General features: G+C 51.0%; 3 protein-coding genes across 6 annotated transcripts in view; 2 read left to right on the plus strand and 1 right to left on the minus strand.

Moving 5' to 3' along the window:
- The window catches only part of LOC126939627 (nucleoside diphosphate kinase A), a 446,836-nt gene that overhangs the window by 358,460 nt on the left and 67,488 nt on the right, over positions 1-20,888 (minus strand). Inside the window, exon 1 of one of the 4 annotated variants that reach the window (XM_050765106.1) lies at positions 17,413-17,416. The exons of 1 other annotated variant lie outside the window; for it this stretch is intronic. The gene's annotated coding sequence lies outside the window, so the exon portion shown is untranslated. Of the gene's footprint in view, positions 1-8,035; positions 8,040-14,956; positions 14,961-17,412; positions 17,417-20,888 lie in introns of those variants that run through there. 2 more of the 4 variants (XM_050765103.1, XM_050765105.1) reach the window with 2 other exon arrangements.
- The window catches only part of MRPL27 (mitochondrial ribosomal protein L27), a 464,439-nt gene that overhangs the window by 34,579 nt on the left and 408,972 nt on the right, over positions 1-20,888 (plus strand). The gene's annotated exons all lie outside the window — the stretch shown is intronic.
- Positions 10,383-10,694, plus strand: LOC126938298 (protein S100-A10-like). Its single transcript, XM_050762357.1, has one exon. It carries the CDS (start codon positions 10,383-10,385, stop codon positions 10,692-10,694), a length of 312 nt encoding a protein of 103 aa, XP_050618314.1.

A 20,888-nucleotide genomic window follows, 5' to 3' on the forward strand; every position in this document is an offset into this window, starting at 1 on the left:
TGAAACACATAATATAAATTTGACCATTTTAACCATTTTAGGTATGCAATTCAGTAGCATTGAGGACATTCACATTGTTGTGCAACCATCACCACTACCTAGTTCCAGAACTTTTTAATCAAACCCCAAAGGAAATCCATTAGCCATCACTCCCATTCCCCCTCCCCACAGCCCCTGGCAACCACGAGTCTACTTCCTGTCTCTGTGGATTGCCTATCTAAACATTTCACAGAAATGGAGTAATACCATATCGGCCTTTTTGTGTCTGGCTTCTTTCATTTAGCATGAGGTTTGTAGGGCTCATCTATGGGTGTCAGTACTTCACTCCTTTACATGGGTGAATAATATTCTGTTGTTTGTAGGGTTTTTGTTTTTGTTTTTGAGACAGAGTCTCCCTCTGTCACTCAGACTGGAGTGCAGTGATTCGAACTTGGCTCACTGCAACCTCCACCTCCCGAGTTCAAGTGATTCTCCTGCTTCAGCCTCCTGAGTAGCTGGGATTACAGGCACACACCACCACGCCTGGCTAATTTTTGTATTTTCAGTAGAAACAGGGTTTCATCATGTTGGCAAGGCTGGTCTCAAACTCCTGACCTCAAGTGATCCGCCCGCCTCAGCCTCCCAAAGTGCTGGGATTACAGGCATGAGCCACTGCGCCCTGCCTGTTGTTTGTAGGTTCTACATTGTGTTGATCCATTCATCAGTTGATGGATATTTGGGTGGTTTTCTACTTTCGGCTGTTCTGGCTTGGAACCCCACAGCGCCCCCTCTAGACCCTCCATACTCATCTCTGAGTGGGGCAGTCATGCAGCCAGCGGGCCTCCGAGCTTCTGTGCCAGGTCAAACAGAGCTTGACCCTAATCCAACACAGAGAAAATTTGACAATGCTAAGCCAAGTTCCTTGGTGAGGCGCACATTTGCCTCTTGGCCTGCCACATGCCCTCTTTAGGGAACACCCCTTCCTCCTGGAGGCGGCTTCTCCCCCATTCCAACCACGTGGCCCTAGGGGGGCTGCCATGCCCCCAGAACCCTACCTGATGGAGGGTCTCCGCAGCTCGGCCTTTCCCACATGCGGAGCAGCCAAGTGTGCAGCGGCAGTTTTTGGTCGATTCTAGCAAATTCTCCCTTTTTGCTCAAGCTGGCTCATGTTGGATTTTGTCACTTTCAAGCCAGAGTCCTCACGGGGGTAGCTCCCGCCTCCCACCACGAATCCCAGGTGCTCCCTGAAGTGGAGAAAATGGGGCATCCTGCCTTGGCCCAGACTAGCAACCCCCCCCCCACTCAATATAATAATTCTGTGGGGTCCCCAGGTGTTTCATTTAACTTTGAGCTTCCTGGATGAACAGCATGGAGCTCCAATATTCATAAAACTGGACCTCTGGGGACACACCCAGGCTTGTCGAGACCCTGGAGGTCAGAAAGTGCAAGAAAGTTCTCCAGATGCTCCTTGGACAGTTTGCACCCGGTAACTGACCCTTAGCTTGTGGGATTTCCCCCACCCCATGTCATTTAGAGGCTAATGAATGGATCCTGCAGGGAGTCGCCATTCACCTGGATAACATCCTTGGGTGCCGTCCAGTGGGGTCTGGAAAAAGTTGCTGGCTTAGGCAGCATCGCCTCCAAGCCAGGTGATCCTAAGGACTGTGTTCCCACATGCAGAACACCGGGCCCTCCTCTGTCCAGCCAGGACTTCCGTGTGCATTGAACTGGGTATTGACACTTCCTAGGTAGCTTCCCCAGTGTCTTTGATCAGCAACCCTCCTCACCTCCTCCTCAGAACATATTGTGCGATCAGAAAGTATAAGATTTCCCTTTTGGGATGAGTAGTACAGAATGAGGCCCAGTGTGGTGGCTTACACCTGTAATCCCAGCACTTTGGGAGGCTGAGGCGGGGGATCACTTGAGGTCAGGAGTTCGAGACCAGCCTGACCAACATGGTAAAACCCTGTTTCTACTAAAAATACAAAAATTAGCCAGTCATGGTGGTGCGCACCTGTAGTCCCAGCTACTCAGGAGGCCGAGGCAGGAGAATTGCCTGAATCTGGGAGGCGGAGATTGCAGTGAGCCCAAATCATGCCACTGCACTCCAGCCTGGGTGACAGGGCAAGACTCTGTTGAGACTCTGTCTTAAAAAACACACACACACACACACACACACACACGAAAAGAAAACTGCCCGGTGCGGTGGCTCACACCTGCAATCCCAACACTTTGGAAGGCCGAGGCAGGCGGATCACCTCAGGTTGGGAGTTTGAGACCAGCCTGACCAACATGGAGAAACCCTGTCTCTACTAAAAATACAAAATTAGCCGGGTGTGGTGGCGCATGCCTGTCATCCCAGCTACTCAGGAGGCTGAGCCAGGAGAATCGCTTGAATCAGGGAGGCAGAGGTTGCAGTGAGCCGAGATTGCACCATCGCACTCCAGCCCGGGCAACCAGAGCAAAACTCTGTCTCAAAAAAAAAAAAAAAAGGTACAGAATGACAATTATGAAAATCTATTTTGTTTAATCTTCTCTAAAAGGGAACAATGAACCAAGCAATTTCCTGGGCCCAAAAAAAGAAGTAGTATTGCGGTTATTAAAATAGTGTTTACTTAGTGCTGATGGGAAAAGATGTGAAATATTAACGACTCCGTGGAGCCCCGATTATGTGACTCATTAGGCAAAGGCCCTATATGCAATTAAAGTAGACTCTTCAGCTTCTATCTTAAGTGACTTTATGTTTTGTCCAGCCACTCCACACACAAAGATGAGTGGCCAGGTGCAGAGGCTCATGCCTGTAATCCCAGTACTTTGGAAGGCTGAAACAGGAGGATCGCCTGAGCCTAGGAGTTCGAGACCAGCCTGGGCAACATAGTGGGACCCCCATGTCTACAAAAAAAATAATAATAATAACAAAGAGAAAAAGATAACTTTTGTTGTTCTAATTTTTTCTACAGAGCCTTTTTCATATAAAATATAGTCCTTAATATAATAACTTTGTGCCTCTGTTTCCTCATCTGTAAAATGGGATAATAGTACTTACTCCACAGGAATATTTTGAGGATTTACAACATATAACTCACTTAAAAACTGTGCCTGATGCTGGGCGCAGTGGCTCACGCCTGTAATCCTAGCACTTTAGGAGGCCAGGGCAGGCGAATCACTTGAGGTCAGGAGTTCACGACCAGGCTGGCCAACATGTTGAAACCCTGTCTCTACTAAAAATGCAAAAAATTAGCTGTAAATCACTTGAACCTGGGAGGCAGAGTTTGCAATGAGCTGAGATCTGCCACTGCACTCTAGCTTGGGTGACAGAGCAAGACTCCATCTCAAAAAAAACAAAACAAAACAAAAAAATGTGCCTGAAAAGTAGAAACAATAAAAAAAAGAGTCATAGTCATCCCCACTATCATCATTACAAATCTCGAGGTTGTAGAACACACTTTAGGTAATTGAGTGAAATGAAGCTTCCACAGCACAGGACGCAGTCATGGTTCAGGACCTGCACCCACTGTCAATCACTTCAGCTGCAAATAAGCCCAGCAAACTCACTGGATTCTTGTCTTTTGTTTTGTATTTCTTTTTCCCCATCTAAACTAGGTGCCTCTGTTTCACTTACTAAGCGAGACCAGTCTGCCATTTTGCTCTGCAGATACTGGTTTTAAGATAAAGGTGTCTGGCCGGGCGTGGTGGCTCACGCCTGTAATCCCAGCACTTCGGGAGGCTGAAGTGGGCGGATCACGAGGTCAGGGGATCGAGACCATCCTGGCTAACACGGTGAAATCCCGTCTCTACTAAAAATACCAAAAAAAATTAGCTGGGCGTGGTAGCGGCGTCTGTAGTCCCAGCTACTCGGGAGGCTGAGGCAGGAGAATGGCGTGAACCCGGGAGGCGGAGCTTGCAGTGAGCCCAGATAGCGCCACTGCACTCCAGCCTGGGCACAGAGCAAGACTCCGTCTCAAAAAAAAAGAAAAAGATAAGGGTGCTTCTGGCTGTTTCTGAGTTTTAATGACAGCAAAGCTTCTTTCTTTCCCCCAGACTCTGCCCCACGCTGCAGGGTGAGGCTGTGATTCAGACTGAGCTCATTTCTCCTGGCTACAAAAGTTAAAAGCCAGACCCTTTGGATCTCTTCCTCCAGACTTTTCTGCCAAGCTTGCCTCACAGGTGCGGGGCAGGACTGGAAGGAGATCACCTGGAGCCGCTGAAGCCAACAAGGGCTGGGTCTCTAATGGTGGCCTGTGAGGTCTTCAGAGACAGCCCAGTTGCTGCCATTCTCAGCTTCCTTGGTGTCCTTCCAATTGGGGCCCGTTGTTTGGTTTGGTTTTGACTCATTTGAGTATACTTCCTAGGGTTCACCAGAGACACAAGAAACACCTGGCCGGGCGCGGTGGCTCAAGCCTGTAATCCCAGCACTTTGGGAGGGCGAGACGGGCGGATCACGAGGTCAGCAGATGGAGACCATCCTGGCTAACCCGGTGAAACCCCGTCTCTACTAAAAAATACAAAAAACTAGCCGGGCGAGGTGGCGGGCGCCTGTAGTCCCAGCTACTCGGGAGGCTGAGGCAGGAGAATGGCGTAAACCCGGGAGGCGGAGCTTGCAGTGAGCTGAGATCCGGCCACTGCACTCCAGCCTGGGCGACAGAGCGAGACTCCGTCTCAAAAAAAAAAAAAAGAAACACCTACAGCCAGTCGCGGTGGTTCCCGCCTCTAATCCCAGCATTTGGGAGGCCAAGGTCGGCGGATCACTTGAGCCCTGGAGTTGGAGACCAGCCTGGGCAACATAGTGAGATCTTGTCTCTACTAAAAATAAAAAATTAGCCGAGTGTTGTGGCGCACGCCTGTGGTCCCAGCTACAGGAGGCTGGGACAGGAGGATTGGGAGGCTGAGGCAGGAGGATTGCTTGAGGCTTGGAGGTTGAAGCTGCAGTGAGCCATGATTGTGCCACTGCACTCCAGCCTGGGCCACAGAGCAAGACCCTGTCTCATCAAACAAAACAAAACAAAAGTGAAACACTGTCATCTTTTTTCCACCTCTCCTACCTCACAGCCAGCCTCCTAGAGAAGGAGAAAGGCCTGGCAGCAGCATGAGCTGCCAGCAGCTGAGAAACCAGTTTCTGTCGGCCCTCCTTATTCTCTGAGTCACTTCACCCAGGGGAGCGCTGTTTGTGCTCTGGTGGGGACATAAAATTGCAACAGGAAGCCAGCACAGGTGACCTCTGCCCCTGTCTGTTTGGAGAAAGTTGGTTCTAGCTGAAGTCAACACCCCAGACACAATTACAGCCACCGTAAAGGGGGGATGAACCACTTTACAGGGTCTGGCTCCCCAAGATGGTGCATCAGCACATCATAACATAATCATCCAAAGAAAATGGCTTGTGCCTCGTGAGAGTTCAAATTCCACATCTGCTCCAGGCTGGGGAGAGCCAAAACTACTGAACAGATACAGAATAGCTGGAGATGAAAGCTAAGAGATCACAGGACCTAACGGCTTTGTGGCTATCTGTATTAGACAGGATCAGTCAATGCTGCAAGAAACAACCTGAGAATGATAATGGCACAAGCATAGTGAGGGGGAATTCTCATTCACATAAACAGTTACAGGTGGGCCCAGCCCCTGGAGTTGGGGGAGGAGCTCTCTGCCACAGAGCTCTTCAATTACCCGGGATCTGTCACCTTCAACACATGGCTCCCAAGGTCACTTAGGATGTTGACATCCAGCAATGAAAGGGGAAAGGGCATGAAGAGCCAGTGAAGTGGGGAAGGCTTTTATAGTTACAGGCAGGCCTAGAAAAACAGTCACATTTCCCCAGACCGTTCCCTCCACTGGGATGGAACTCAGTCTCACGGCCACATCTAACCACAGGGGAAGCTGGGCATATGGTCTTGCTGTGTGCCCAGATGAAAAGAGAGCTCCCAGCAACACTTGTCACACCATCCAGCTGTGGTTGCTGCAGATGTGAAGGTCACCTGTGTGCAGCGTCCATGCTCCCAAATCACAGAGCCACTGTGGCAGCCTTAGAGGATGACTGCTAGGGAGCACTGGGCTGTCCTAGACCACCAACACCACTAGCTGCACCCTCTTTCTCTCCAGAGATGGCCACCACTCACAGCTTCACTCCTCAGAGGACCACCACGGTCTACTGTGAATTACCCTCCAGGATTCTGGAGGCTCCTCCCATCATGGAGGACCCTATCTAGCACTCGTGACCCTTGACCTTGACCTCAGACAAAGAGCCCATCTAGGGTCCCAGGGCTAAGGATTTCATTGCACCTGCACCCCACTGCCTCCATGGTTCTACCACCACCCTGAGAGAGAGGACTCCTCAAGAAGACCGCATCGCCGGGCGCGGTGGCTCAAGCCTGTAATCCTAGCACTTTGGGAGGCCGAGACGGGCGGATCACGAGGTCAGGAGATCGAGACCATCCTGGCTAACCCGGTGAAACCCCGTCTCTACTAAAAAATACAAAAAACTAGCCGGGCGAGGTGGCGGGCATCTGTGTTCCCAGCTACTGGGGAGGCTGAGGCAGGAGAATGGCGTAAACCCGGAAGGCAGAGCTTGCAGTGAGCTGAGATCTGGCCACTGCACTCCAGCCCGGGCGACAGAGCCAGACTCCTTCTCAAAAAAAAAAAAAAAAAAAAAAAAAAAAAAAGAAGACGGCATCAGCTATCTCTTACCTTGACTCATGCCAACCCCAGCCACTGCCGCTCTCTCCTTGAATGATCCAGCCACCTGAAGTCCAGTTCCTGGCCCAGATTGGATAAGCATAGCCACCTGTCAACCGCTCACCACCCAACAACCGAGGACCAAAGAGAACTTCTCAGCCACATCTCCCAGGAGTTAGGACAACAGCAGGATGAAGCTGCAATAGCCTTGGGTTCAGGTCGTCCTGGCTTCACATCCCTTCTCTGCTACTGACTAGCAGAGCTTCTTGCTTAAGTCACTTACCTCTCTCTGAACGTCAGCACATGGGCAATAATACCTCTGTGCAGGACTCGATGAAATGCTGTGCGCAAAGCCCTGGTTCAGTGCCTGGCGTGTAGTAGGCCATCAGTCAAGCGCTGTTATAATGGGGGCTCTTTGCTGCTGCAATGCAGCACCTTAGACCCTGGGGGTAACAATTCACTCAGGCTTCTGTCCAGGGTGAACGGTCCCAAAGCAGCTGCAAGCTGAAGCTCCTGCTCAGCCAGCAATGCCCTTGGGAACTTGATCACCAGCAGCTCTCCCTCCTCCTCCTCCTCCTCCTCCTCCTCCTCCCCCTTCTCCTCCTCCTCCTTCTCCTCCTCCTCCTCCTCTAAAAAGGCCGCTCCCCAGCCTTCATAACTGCTGTGCACAAGGAACGAGTTTCCAGCTGCCTGCCAGCTTGTGGCAAGCCCGCTGGCTTCAAACCCCCTCATGCTGCGCTCATGGAGGCCACCTCCCAATCACCAAACCCAATGATATATTCAGTTCTTGCATCGCGTGATGTCTTGGCTGCATCTGATGCTACTGACAATCCCATCTTCCCTAACTGCTTTCTATCTGCCTTCTGAAGGCCACGTTCTATCTCTTCTGGCCACTTATACACTCTCTCTGACCAGCTCCTCTTCCCCGGTCTTCCCTCCCCATGCTGACATTCCCAAAGGTGCGTCCTGGGCCACTCCTCTGCTCTGTGGGGTCATCCTCCCAGGTGGTCACACCACTGCCATGCATTGGACCAATGACTTCCAAACAATTCCCGGAACCCCAGCAGCTTGCCTACTGCAGCCAGGATGATCCAATTCACAAATTGGATCAAGTCTTTATACTGCTTAAAACCCATCAGTGCCGTCCCATGGCTCAGAAGATTAAACCCAAGCTCCCTGGTACAGACTCCATGTCGTCTGACTCCTGCCTGTGTCCTTGGCACCTGCCCTTCCTGGCATCGGGGCTCATCCCAGTCCTGAGGGGTGACTGGCACCCTCGGAGAGCCCCAGGATCTCCAGGTCTCCGTTCCTTTGACTTGCATGCACTCTACTTGAAACACGTTCCCCCTGGAGAATGCTCCCCGCCTCTCCAAGCCAGATCCAGGGCCCTCCCCCAAGCCCTCTCCTCTGAGCATAGCTGACCTCAGCATCTCTCCTGTTGTTTTACTCTGGTCTCCCGGTCCGCATGTCCCTGCTATGTAATAAGTACTGGGTGAATGTTGGTGGAGCAAAGGAGGGAATGAATGACCAAGCCAACCTGACTCTGAGGTGGGCTTGGGCTGTCTTAGGTCCTCCTGCTGGAAACCTGGCCCAGAGCTGAGTGGGCTTTGCACCCCTCCCCGACCCTAGCCTCACAGCCACCTCCCCCAGGGCCCAGTGGCCGGCCAGGGACTGTTGGTCAGGAATGCCAGGCTGGAAACCAGGTTCCCTCCCTCCCTACTAACTCCTTAGAGCAGATCCGTGGGGAGAATTCTCCACTTGAAAGAAAAGCACCAGGCCTCCCCTCCTTCCCTGCCTTCCTGAGAGCCCCTGTCACCGCCACATTCTTGCTGAGGCTGGAGGAGATTAACCAAGGGCTGGTGGCAGCAGCCGGTGCCCTAAGCTGCGTGCTGTGTGTTCCCAGCACGGCACCACTCACGAGCCGCCTTGGAAGGAAGGTTCTGGTGGCAGGAGCTGGATTTGGTCACCCAGGCACGGGCTGTGAAAGCCCCCAAACTCCTGGCTCTGCCAGGTCGGCCGTTGCTGGAGGCCGGTGTGAGGGTGGGGACGCCACAGTCCAAGGGTGTTCAGGGTGGGGGCTCCTTAGGGAAAGGTAAATTACCCCGCAGGGTGTTACGGGTAAGACCGTGTTCCTCTCACAAGATATGCTCAAGACCTAACCCCTAGTGTCTCCGAATGTGACATATTTGAAAATAGAATTGTTGCAGATGTAATTAGCAAAGGTGAGGTCATACTGGAATGTAGGGTGGGCTCTTAATCCAATAGGACTGGTGTCCTTATGAAAGAAGAGAAGAGACACAGAGAGACAGACATACACTCCTGCTCTGTGGGAAAGAAAGAAGAGGCGGAGACTGCGGGGAAGCAGCCGCAAGCCTGGGCCTGCCAGGAGGACTGGCAACCACCGGCAGCCAGAAAGAGGCACCACGTCTTCCCCTCCAGGCTCGGAGGGAGCAGGCCTGTCCACACCTGAATTCCAGACTCCTGGCCTCCAGAACGGTGAGACAATCCACTTCTGTTGTTTCAGCTGCCTAGTGTGTGGTACTTAGTTACAGCAGCTCTAGAAACGAATACACAGGGCCTCAGACGGGGAGGCCTCAGATTAGGGGGAAATGCCTCTGACTCCCTACGGTGATGTTAGAGACCCAGTCATACTCGTTCCTGTCCCCAGCCTTGCTTGTGAGGCCAAGAAAAGCAAAGGCTGAGTGATGACAGTGCCGGGCAGAGGGAAGCCCAGCTGACATCAGGCCTGCTGCTCTCTCCTGATCCAGGGGTAGAAGGAAACAGACCATGGGCTGCTGGACGAGGCGTCTCCTCACTCCTGGGTCCACCACTCCACTCCGGCCTCTCAGGGCTGCCCGACAGCTCGAGCGTCGGCTGCAACCAGGCCTGAGCTCACCCCTGTCTCTGCCACGTCCTGAGCAAGGCCCTGCCTCGTTCCCTGCCTTGGGTTCTCCTCAGCCCTGAGGCTCCCACAGCCATGCCACCTGCTGAGCCCAGACATCCCCTCCTCCCTGAACCCTCCCCTGACCCCTTCCTGAGGTGCCTTCTCTGTTGCTGGGGATGCCTTGGGATGGCTGAAGAGGCCCCGTGCTGAACGCTAAGGGAACAGGACAGTCAGACACACCTGCCTTCAAATTCAGGCGTCACGCTTGTAGCTGTGTGACTCCAGGCAAGTTCTACATGGCATCTATTTCCTCCTTTGTAAGGTACGGATCCCAGCAGGGTTGTGGGAGGCAGCTAGTCAAGGTTGTAAGAGACCCTATAAGGCCGAGGCTCTTTCCCTGGAACCCATGGGCCGGCCTCAGGAGGCCCATGAAATTCCCGAGGCTGGGAGTGAAATAGCGCGTCCAGCTGCCTACATTGCTCTCAGGTAGGGGACTTAGCTCTTGCCTTGTTCTCAGAGGGGTTCATGACTCCAAGAAGTTAAGACCCCCATGTAAATCTCCCAGCCCAGAGCCCCCAAACACCACTCCACTTTGGACTGAGCGTCTCTCCTGCGTCCTGCCCCTTGCATCTTGCCGTGAGCTGCATCTGCCACGTGGTGTGGTGGCCTGTCCCAAGAAGGAAAGGGGCCCTCGCAAGGCCACCCTCAGACCCAGTGCCTGACCCAGGGCTCCTTTGCAAAACAAGTTCTTAATACTGCGCCTTCCCGAGGGGCCCTGAGGCCCAGCTTGCCAAGCGCCCACAACGCACCTCCGGCCAAGGTTTCAACAGATCTCACGAGCAACCCCGGCCCAATGGAACACACCATGGAAACCGTGTTGTTTACGTTTCACAGATTTGCTGGGGATAAAGGCTACTTAATGAAGGAGGGCCTGAAAGTACTCATGGGAAAGGAGTTCCCTGGATCTTTGGAGAACCAAAAAGCCCCTCTGGCTGCGGACATAACAATGAAGGACGCGGACCAGCGCCAAGACAGCACACTGAACTTCCAGAACTTGTTTTCACTCCCTGCGGGGCTCACCACTGTGGACAACAACTATTTTGTAGTACCTATGAAGCAGAAGGGGACGAAGCAGGCAGAACTAAGCAATTACTCGGCCCCGTGAGAGTTCTCCCAAAGAGTCGCTATAGGAACCTGCCCGCAGCTTCCCCCGTAGAAGGCTTTCGTGAGCAGACAGGGCCAAGAAAACAGACACATCAAATCCAAATCTCATCTAACAAGCAAAGAGAGGAAGTTAATTAAATAATAGGCTTTTGATCTTTAGATTGTTTGCATCCTCTTGGCCTCAATAGACACATCCTTTTTAGTTTGGGAAAAAAATATATATACTTTTAAAATTATTTTTTAAGCCTTTGCCTTGGTACATATATATTTTATATTTTATATATAATTTTTATATATATACACATACATGCATATATATATATATATGTAGTGTTTAGCTGGGCTCAGTGGCTCACGCATGTAACCCTAGCACCTGGGCAGGCTGAGGTGGGTGGATCTTGAGCCCACGAGTTTGAGACCAGCCTGGGCAACATAGTGAGACTTCATGTCTACCAGAAAAAAAAAAAACCCATCCAGGTGTGGTGGCGTGCACGCCTGTAGTATCAGCTACTCAGGAGGCTAAGGTGGGAGAATTGCCTGAACCTAGGAAGTTGAGGCTGCAGTGAGCTATGAACACCCCACTGCACTCCAGCCTGGGTGACAGAGTGAGACCCTGTCTCAAAAAAAAAAAAAAGGTACATGTATGTATGTATGTATACATATATATCTAGAGTTTCTTCTCACTATGGTTTGAATGTGTACCCCCAAAAGCATGTGTTGGAAACTTAATCCCCAATGCAACAGTGTTGAGAGGTAGGGCCTAATGAGAGGTGATTATTCCATGAGGTTCTGCCCTCAAGAAAGGGCTAATGCTGTTATCTCAGTGGGAGTGGGTTCCTTACAACAGGATGAATTCGGCCCCTTTCTCTCTCTCTGTCTCTACCTCTCTCACCCTCGCACTGTCAGATGATGTGGCAAGAAGGCCCTCACCAGATGCCGGCCCGTCAATATTAGACTTCCCAGCTTCCAGAACTGTAAGAAATAAATCCCTGTTCCTCATAATTACCCGGTCTCAGGTACTCTATTATTGTAGCATAAGACAGACTAAGACACTTCTCTCTCCACCACAGTCCATTGTTTTTTTGTTTTTTTTGAGATGGAGTCTCGCTCTATCACCCAGGCTGGAGTGCAATGGCACGGTCTCAGTTCACTGAAACCTCCGCCTCCCAGGTTCAAGTGATTCTGCCACAGCCTCTGGAGTAACTGGGATTACAGGCGCCCGCCACCACGCCTGGTTAATTTTTGTATTTTTAGTAGAGACGGGGTTTCACCATGTTGGTCAGGCTTGTCTCGAACTGCTGACCTTATGATCTGCCCACCTTGGCCTCCTGAAGCACTGGGATTATAGGCATGAGCCACTGCACCTGGCCCGTTCCTTTTTTTTTGAGACGGAGTGTCACTCTGTCACCCAGGCTGAAATGTAGTGGTGTGATCTCAGCTCACTGCAACCTGCGCCTCCCAGGTTCAAGCAATTCTCCTGCCTCAGCCTCCCAAGTAGCTGGAATTACAGGCACACACCATGACACCCGTCTAGTTTTTGTATTTTCAGTAGAGATGGGGTTTCACCATGTTGGCCAGGCTGGTCTCGAACTCTTGACCTCAAGTTGTCCGCCTGCCTCGGCCTCCTAAAGTGCTGAGATTACAGACGTGAGCCATCGTGCCTGGCCACCATGTTCCTTTTCTTCCAGAAGTTCACTCTGCCCTCATCCTCCGCTTGCTTCCTTCTCGGTCTCCTTTGTGCCACCTCCCTGTCACCCACTCTTTAATGAGGTGTCCCCAGGGTCCTGCCTCAGTTCTCTTCCTGCCTCTCCCTGCTCTGGCTGCTCTGCTCCCATGTCTTCAACTCTAGTTAAGGTGACACCTGCTGCTATTACAGGCAAACAGCAAGGTTTCCGTGGCTTAATGTAATAGAAGTGTACTTCTTCATATGAAATCCAATTGGCTTGAATTCCATAAAGTCACAAATGTTTATTTATTTACTTACTTATTTATTTATTTATTTATTTTTGAGACAGAGTCTTGCTCTGTCACCCAGACTGGAGTGCAGTGGTGCAATCACTGCTGACTACAGCCTCAACCCCCTGGACTCAAGCAGTCCTCCCACCTCAGCCTCCCAAGTAGCTGGGACTACAGATGTGAGCCACAGTGCCCGGCTAGTTTTTTATTTTTTTATTTTTATTTTTTTTTTGAGGTGGAGTCTCATTCTGTTGCCCGGGCTGGAGTGCAATGGCACGATCTCGGCTCACTGCAACCTCTGCCTCCTGGGTTCAAGCGATTCTCCTGCCTCAGCGTCCCGAGTAGCTGGGATTACAGGCGCCTTCCACTATGCCTGGCTAATTTTTTTGTATTTTTTAGTAGAGACGAGGTTCCACTATGTTGGCCAGGCTGGTCTCGAACTCCTGACCTTGTGATCTGCCTGCCTCAGCCTCCCAAAGTGCTGGGATTACAGGTGTGAGCCACCACACCTGGACCAGCTTTTTAATTTTTTGTAGAGATGATGTCTCACTAGGTTGCTCAGGCTGGTCTCAAACTCCTGGGTTCAAGTGATCCTCCTGCTTCAGCCTCCCACAGTGCTGGGATTACCAGTGTAAGCCACCATGCCCGGCCCCCTGCCATCTTTGACACACGGCTTCCACATTGGCCTTGGGCATCTGTATCCAGTCAGCAGCCTGGAGAGAACAAGGAGAATGGTTTGGAAGGTTGTGTGGGCTTTTATGATAGACAAGTACCTCACTTCCACCCACCTTCCACTGGCCAGAACTCCGCCCATGGCCGCATCTAATGCAATGAAAGTGGGGAATGGGATCTAGCAGTTCATCTGGCAGTAGAGGGGCTGGCGTTCGATATAGCTTGGATGTTTGGCCCCTCCAAATCTCATGTTGAAATATGAGCCCCAGTGTTAGGGGTGGGCCTGGGGGGAGGTGTTTGCATCATACGGGTCGCTCCCTCAGGAATGGCTTGGTGCCCTCCCCAGGGTAATGAGTGAGTTCTCAATCTATTAGCTCATGTGGGTGCTTTGTTTTTGTTTGTCTGTTTGTTTTTTGAGACAGGGTCTCACTCTGTCATCCAGGCTGGAGTGCAGTGGTGCAATCATGGCTCACTGCAACCACCTCCCAGGCTCAAGTGATTCTCTCACCTCAGCCTCCCGAGCAGGCCCACACCGCCACAACTGGCTAAATTTTTTTTTTTTTTTTTTTTTTTTTTAAGACAGTCTCACTGTGTCACCTAGGCTGGAGTACAGTGGCACAATTTTGGCTCACTACAACCTCTGCCTCCTGGGTTCAAGTGATTTTCATGCCTCAGCCTCTTGAGTAGCTGGGACTACAGATGCCTGCCACCATGCCCAGCTAATTTTTGTATTTTGAGTAGAGACAAAGTTTTACCATGTTGGCCAGGCTGCTCTTGAACTCCTGGCCTCAAGTGATCTGCCCACCACGGCCCTCCAAAGTGCTGGGATAACAGGTGTGAGCCACAGCGCCCAGTCTAACTTTTTTTTTTTAGAGATGGCGTCTTGCTATGTTGCCCAGACTGGTCTCAAACTTCTGGCCTGAAGCAATCCTCCCACCTTGGCCACAGTGCTGGGATTACAGGTGTGAGCCACTGCACCAGGCCTGGTTGTTTAAAGGAGCCTGGCATCGTTCTTGCCATGTGGCATGCCTGCTCCCCCTTGTCTTGCGGCCACGAGTAGAAGCTTCCTGGGGCCTTGCCCAGATGCAGGTGCTGGTATATCATGCTTCCTGTACTGCCTGAAGAACCATGAGCCAAACACCCCTCTTTCTTTATAAATTACCAGCCTCAAGTTCCTTTACAGCAATGCAAAATAATGAACAAAGACAGTGTTCGTAAGCCTCTAGCCAGTCTCCACCACGGGTTGCCCAATGGCCACTAAGTAGCCATCTCACTCTTCCTCTCCCACATGGAACACATTCACTGCTTCCCAGGGAGGCAGCTGAGTCCACACCATCACTGCCTCCTGGGGGGCCTCCGCCACATTTCAGGATCTCTAGCACGCACAGGATTCTCTCCTCCAGGTCCTCTGTGACTCCCTGTGATCTGGAAACCAGTGTCTAAAAGAACAAGTTATCTGTGTCCTTCCTTTCCCCACCCCACTACAGACACACAGCACACTTCCGGATCCAGTGGTGGGGCGCAGATAGGGCAAGCACAGGACAACATCCTCTTCAGAGAAGGGAAGAATAGAAGATGCAAAGCAGGCTCTGATGACAGCGATGATGCCATTTGGCCGGGCGGGTGCTGGGAGAGCCCCCATTCTTGAAGGAATTGCCCTGTCCTGTTCTCTATGGCTCCCTGCCCTGCCCTCCACACTGTCCTCTTGCCACATTGCTCAAGGCCACATTCACAGTGGCTGTTGAGGGGTAGACCCTTCCTGGTTGCCACTTATCTTTTGTAGCCTGCAGCTCCTTCGGGTAAAAGTTTTAAGACCTCAAAGTGGTGTTGTTTTGTTTTGTTTTGTTTTGTTTTTTGAGATGAAGTTTCGCTCTGACGCCCAGGCTGGAGTGCAATGGCGCAATCTCAGCTCACTGCAACCTCCGCCTCCCAGGTTCAAGAGATTCTCCTGCCTCAGCTTCCCGAGTAGCTGAGATTACAGGCATGCGCCACCATGCTCGGTTAACTTTGTGTGTGTGTGTGTGTGTGTGTGTATTTAGCAGAGACGGGGTTTCACCATGTTGGTCAGGCTGGTCTCGAACTCCTGACCTCAGGTGATCCACATGCTTCAGCTTCTCAAAGTGCTGAGATTACAAGCATGAGCCACCGTACCCAGCCTCAAGGTGGTTTTAAGGCCCAGAAATTAACACTTTCTCTCTCTCTCTTTTTTTTTATTTTTATTTTTTGAAGTTTAGGCTTATGGCTTATTTGACAATACAGTTCCCTGAAAATCTGAAAAGGCTCCTTATCTACTTGCTTCAGTCATTTCTGGATGCCAGCAACCAAGTGCGAAATTCATAGTTAGACACAGTTCTCCAGCCTGGTTTTTCTGCTGTCTGCCCTCAGGCCACTCTCTCTCAATGTGCTGATGGCAATCTTGAGGTTCTCAGGCCGGGGGAAGGACACTCCCTGACTCTGACCTTGCGTAAGGTTGAGGCTTCATGGGCCTTTGCTACTCAAAGGCCTTTAAGCTATGACTTCCTTCTGTTTGGCATCTAGAAGCAGTCAATGTTCCTAACCAAGACCCCAAATTTCTGGAGTTCCTATTTCATTTCAGTTTTGCTTGCAAATCAGCCAGTGCTCACTGGTCCCATCTTATTCTTCTGAGACTTGTTAAGTGCTGCCTGTACTTTATGACTTCTTCCCTTAGAGCTACAGGGTCAGAGGACAGCTGCCCTGACAAAGGTTTTCTTGCCACCTTCCCCAACTACAAAACCAATGCCACACATTTCAGATTTTCATTATGGCAATATCCCGCCCCTAGTACCAATTCTTAGTTAAAGTAACACTAACTTATGGAAGAAATAACCCCTCACCAAATTTCAGTTGCTAAACACAATACAGGTTTCCTTCTTACTCCATTAAAGGAGGATGGGGGCAAGGAATCAGGCATCTCCGTTTCTTATAGCAGAAATGGAGACCCCCCAATTCCTTGCACCCCATCTGGGTTTCTTGTCTGGGTTTCTTACAGTGTCTCAGACAATGGGAGGCTGTGCCACTTTCAACACGTGGCTTCTAAGGGCTACCTGAACATCAGAATCCAGGCAGCAAATAAGAGACAGAGAAGAGTAGCTGTGGCCCTACTTTAGTAGATAAAGTTTTATTGAAACGCAGACACATTTATATATTGCTTATGGCTGTCTTCACATAACAACGGCAGAGGTGATTAGGTGCGATAAAGATGGCATGATTCATGAAGTCTAAAACCGTTACCATCTGGTCCTTTACAGAAAAAGTCAGCCAACACCTAGAGTAGAGGATTGGAGGGCTGAGGGTAGATTTTCATGGGCCAGACCTGGAAGTGCCATTACCACTTTACTCACATTCCACTGGACAGAAAGCAGCCCCCTTGATGGAGGGAGGCTGCAAAATGTGTTCTTTTGTTTTGTTTTGTATTTTGAGACTGAGTCTGCCTCTGTTGCCCAGGCTGGAGTGCAGTGATGTGATCTTGGCTCACTGCAACCTTGACCTCCCAGGCTCCAGTGATCCGCCCACCTCAGCCTCCTAAGTAGCTGGGACTATAGGCACACGCCACCATGCCCAGCTAATTTTTGTTGTTGTTGTTTTTGTTGCTGTTGTTTTGTAGAGACGGGTTTTCGCTCTGTTGGCCAGGCTGGTCTCAAACTCCTGGGCTCCAGCGATCTGCCTGCCTTGACCTCCTAAAGTACTAAGATTACAGGCGTTAGCCACTGTGCCTGGCCCAAAGTGTATTCTGGATGTGTCCGTAGAAGGAAAGGGAAACAGCTGGAGTTATCATCTGGTCATTCTCTGCACAACCACCATCCAGGCCCTGAGGATTTCTGACTGGGCACTTATGGATCCAACTTCCTTCCTCAGATTCACATCCAAGTTTCTAGCAATTGGCCAATCATCTCACCCTTCGTGTCCTCAAACAGAACCTGATCCTTTTCCCTCCGAGCTGGCTTCTCCTTCTGTGCGCACTCTCAGTTAACCAAACACTCCAGTGCCCAAACTGGAAACCCCAGGAATGCCCATGGCCCTCCCAGTCCCTCAGCCCCCATAACACAACACTCTCCTGGCACACATCGCTGCCCCCTCTTCTCCGTAGCCTGTCACAGCCTCAGCGCAGCTTCTAGTATTCGTCTCATTACTTGTCTCAATGACCAGAACCATCCCTGAAGCTTGCTCACAATTGTCTGAGTTCAGCTTCTTCAAAATCCCTTTTAACTAAATTGCTCCCCAATATTAACTCTTGCTGTTCCCAAAGGACATGAACACATCACCTGAGGTCACCCATCCATGCAGTGACAGAGCTCAGATGGGAACTTTGGCATATGAGCCTTCACGGGCCTCACTCTCCCATACTTTGCAGGATAAAGCACCAGGAAGCACAAAGAAAATTCTTTGCATAGCAGAAACTCTCAAACGGTAGAAAGTGAGGAAACCCATTTCCATACACTCGGAGAAGAATTTTGCAGTGGTCTGGGCAGTTTTGCTCTGTGGGAACACAGCATGTACCTCTCACAGGTTCTCTGTATCTTTTTTTTTTTTTTTTTTTTTTGAGACAGAGTCTCACTCTGTCACCCAGGCTGGAGTACAGTGGCATAATCTCAGCTCACTGCAACCTCTGCCTCCCGGGTTCAAGCGATTCTCCTGCCTCAGCCTCCTGAGTAGCTGGGACTACAGGCATTCACCACTACTCCTAGCTCATTTTTGTATTTTTGGTAGAGATGGGGTTTCACAATGTTGCCCAGGCTGGTCTTGAACTCCTGACCTCAGGTGATCCGCCCGCCTCAGCCTCCCAAAGTGCTGGAATTACAGGTGTGAGCCACTGCACCCAGCTGTTTCCTTTTTTTTGAGACAGGGCTACGCTCTATCTCGCAGGCTGAAGTGCAGTGGTGCAATCATAGTTCACTGCAGCCTCAAACTCCCAGGCTCAAGTGATCTCCTGCCTCACCCTCCTGAGTAGGTGGGACTGCAGGCATATGTGCCACCGCGCCTGGCTAATTTTTGCTTTTTTAATAGGGTCTTATTCTGTTGTCCAGACTGGAGTGCAATGGCATGATCTCAGCTCACTGCAACCTCCGCCTCCTGAGTTCAAGTGATTCTCCTGCCTCAGCCTCCCGAATAGCTGGGATTACAAGCATGAGTCAACACACCTGGCTGATTTTTGTATTTTTAGTAGAGACGGGGTTTCACCACATTGGCCAGGCTGGTCTCAAACTCCTGGCCTCAGGTAATCCACCCTCCTTGGGCTCCCAAAGTGCTGGGATTACAGGCATGAGCCACCGCGCCCTGCCAAGAGATTCTTCCGCGCCCTGCCAAGAGATTCTTCCTCTAGGACAAAGCCCTCCCCCAAAGACCCCTGAGGGTCACTTCGGGGCCACTCCTCTTCCCTCCCCTTCCTAATGGTATAGCAGCCATTCTGTGGGACAAAAAGAAGACAAACTGAGGCAGGTCCTCCTGGGAGGCTGGGACTGGTCCTCAGGGCTGCCTGGGTGACCTCTGACCCAATTCCAATTCCCTGGCACTCCCCACCACCCTCTACTGCTCCTTGTGACACCGTCCTTCTGTAGGATCATCTTCTCTTTCACATGTGTTTGCTGATTCATTACCTGTCTCTTCTACCTGGAGGTAAGGAACCAAATTAGACTGGCAACACCGCCTCTTGTTCTCTGCTATTTCCAGCATCCAGAAAAGTGTCTAGCTTATCCTTGGTGCACCATAATTTTTTGCTGAATGAATGAATAAATGAATTCATGAATGAATAGGATGGCTAGTGAAACTCTGATGACCTCCTGCTTCCCCCACACTGTGGAAGGTGAGGCTTCCCAAGCCCCCACTCCTGCCTGAGATGCCAGTCTCTCTGTCTACCTCAGACACCAGGTTCCAAAGACCCTGTCCTCTCAGAGACCGTTTATGTCTAAAGCAGAGGCCCTACCCCAGCACTCCCCATCTCACTAGACAGTAACTCCATTTACCCACTTGTTCAAGTTCAAAATGTCGGTCATCCTTGACCGGGTGTGGTGGCTCATGCCTGTAATCTCAGCACCTTGGGAGGCCGAGGCGGGCAGATCACCTGAGGTCAGGAGTTTAAGACAGCCTGGCCAACATAGTGAAACTCACTCTCTACTAAAAATCACAAAAATTAGCCGGGTGTGGTGGTGCACACCTGTAATCCTAGCAACTTGGGCGGCTGAAGCAGGAGAACTGCTTGAACCCAGGAGAAGGAGGACATAGTGAGCCAAGATTATGCCACTGCACTCCAGCCTGGGTGACAGAGTGAGACTCCATTAAAAAAAAATAATAATAGCGTCAGTCATTCTTGACTCCTACCTCCCTTTCCTCCAATGCACTAGCGAGTCCTGTTTGGGCCCTCTTCAAGGTACATCCATGAACTCTCACCTTGACGATGGCAATATCCTCCTAAGGAGACTCCCCACTTCCCTTCTTCCCCTTCAACCCAGGTTCTGTATGCACATGGGGTGGCCTTTTGGAAACATCATTCGGGTTGCCTCACCTCCCTGCCTGCTAATATTCCTCTCTCTGCTTTGCTCACTCTGTTCCAGCCACTGAAACTGTCCCCACAGGGTTAACAAGAATCACATGTCAGGTTCTGGACAGAAATAGAGTTATAATTAAGCTTTAATTCGGCTGCACTCTGACCCACTTGCTTGTTGCCGAGATTCACATAGCACTAGATATTGACCACTTGCCTCCCCATTGTACCTACACATAATATTTCTTTTTCTTTTTTTTCTTTGAGATGTAGTTTCACTCTTGTTGCCCAGGCTGGAGTGTAGTGGCACGATCTCGGCTCACTGCAACCTCCGCCTCCGGGGTTCATGCGATTCTCCTACTTCAGCCTCCCGAGTAGATGGGAGAATCGCTTGAATCCAAGAGGCAGAGATTGCAGCGAGCCGAGGTTGCACCACTGCACTCCAGCCTGGGTGACAGAGAGAGACTCTGTCTCAAAAAAAAAAAAAGAAAGAAAGAAAATCTTTTAAAGGGCAGAGACTTCATCTCCTTTATGTGCAGCTGCCTCACAGCGTCTAGGGCCTGCACACTGCGGGTGCTCCACAAATGTTTGCTGAATGAAAACGGGATGGCGGCTGGTGGAGAGAGTTACTGATGGTGGCAGGTCTCTGTGCTGGAGGAGGCCTGGGATTTGGAGCTCAGATCAAGGGGCTGTAATCAAGTGTGCAAGGGCCCCAGTGCTTTTCTCCCTGTGCCTTTACTGTGTGCATCTACCATCCTGGTGCCCTCCCACTCAGACTCTGGGCTCAGCCACGTGCTCGCTGTGGCCAGTAGGATGTTAGCAGATCAGAGGCAGGCAAAGGGCTTAGCATCTCCCTCTGTTCTTGCCCTGAGCTCCACTATGAGAACATGCCTGGGCAGGCCTGCTGGAGGGTGAGAGGCCCATGGATATGTGAGGAAAGAACATTCCGGGCCAAGGGAATGGGCAGTGCAAAGGCCCTCCTTCCAGACAGGGGCTTGCCTGGTGTACTTGAGAAGCAGCACAGGGTCAGTGGGGCTGCGGCCAAGTAAGAGAGGGGACCCCGTTGCA

Source organism: Macaca thibetana, chromosome 16, assembly GCF_024542745.1.
Source record: "Macaca thibetana thibetana isolate TM-01 chromosome 16, ASM2454274v1, whole genome shotgun sequence".
NCBI classification, from domain to species: Eukaryota; Metazoa; Chordata; class Mammalia; order Primates; family Cercopithecidae; genus Macaca; species Macaca thibetana.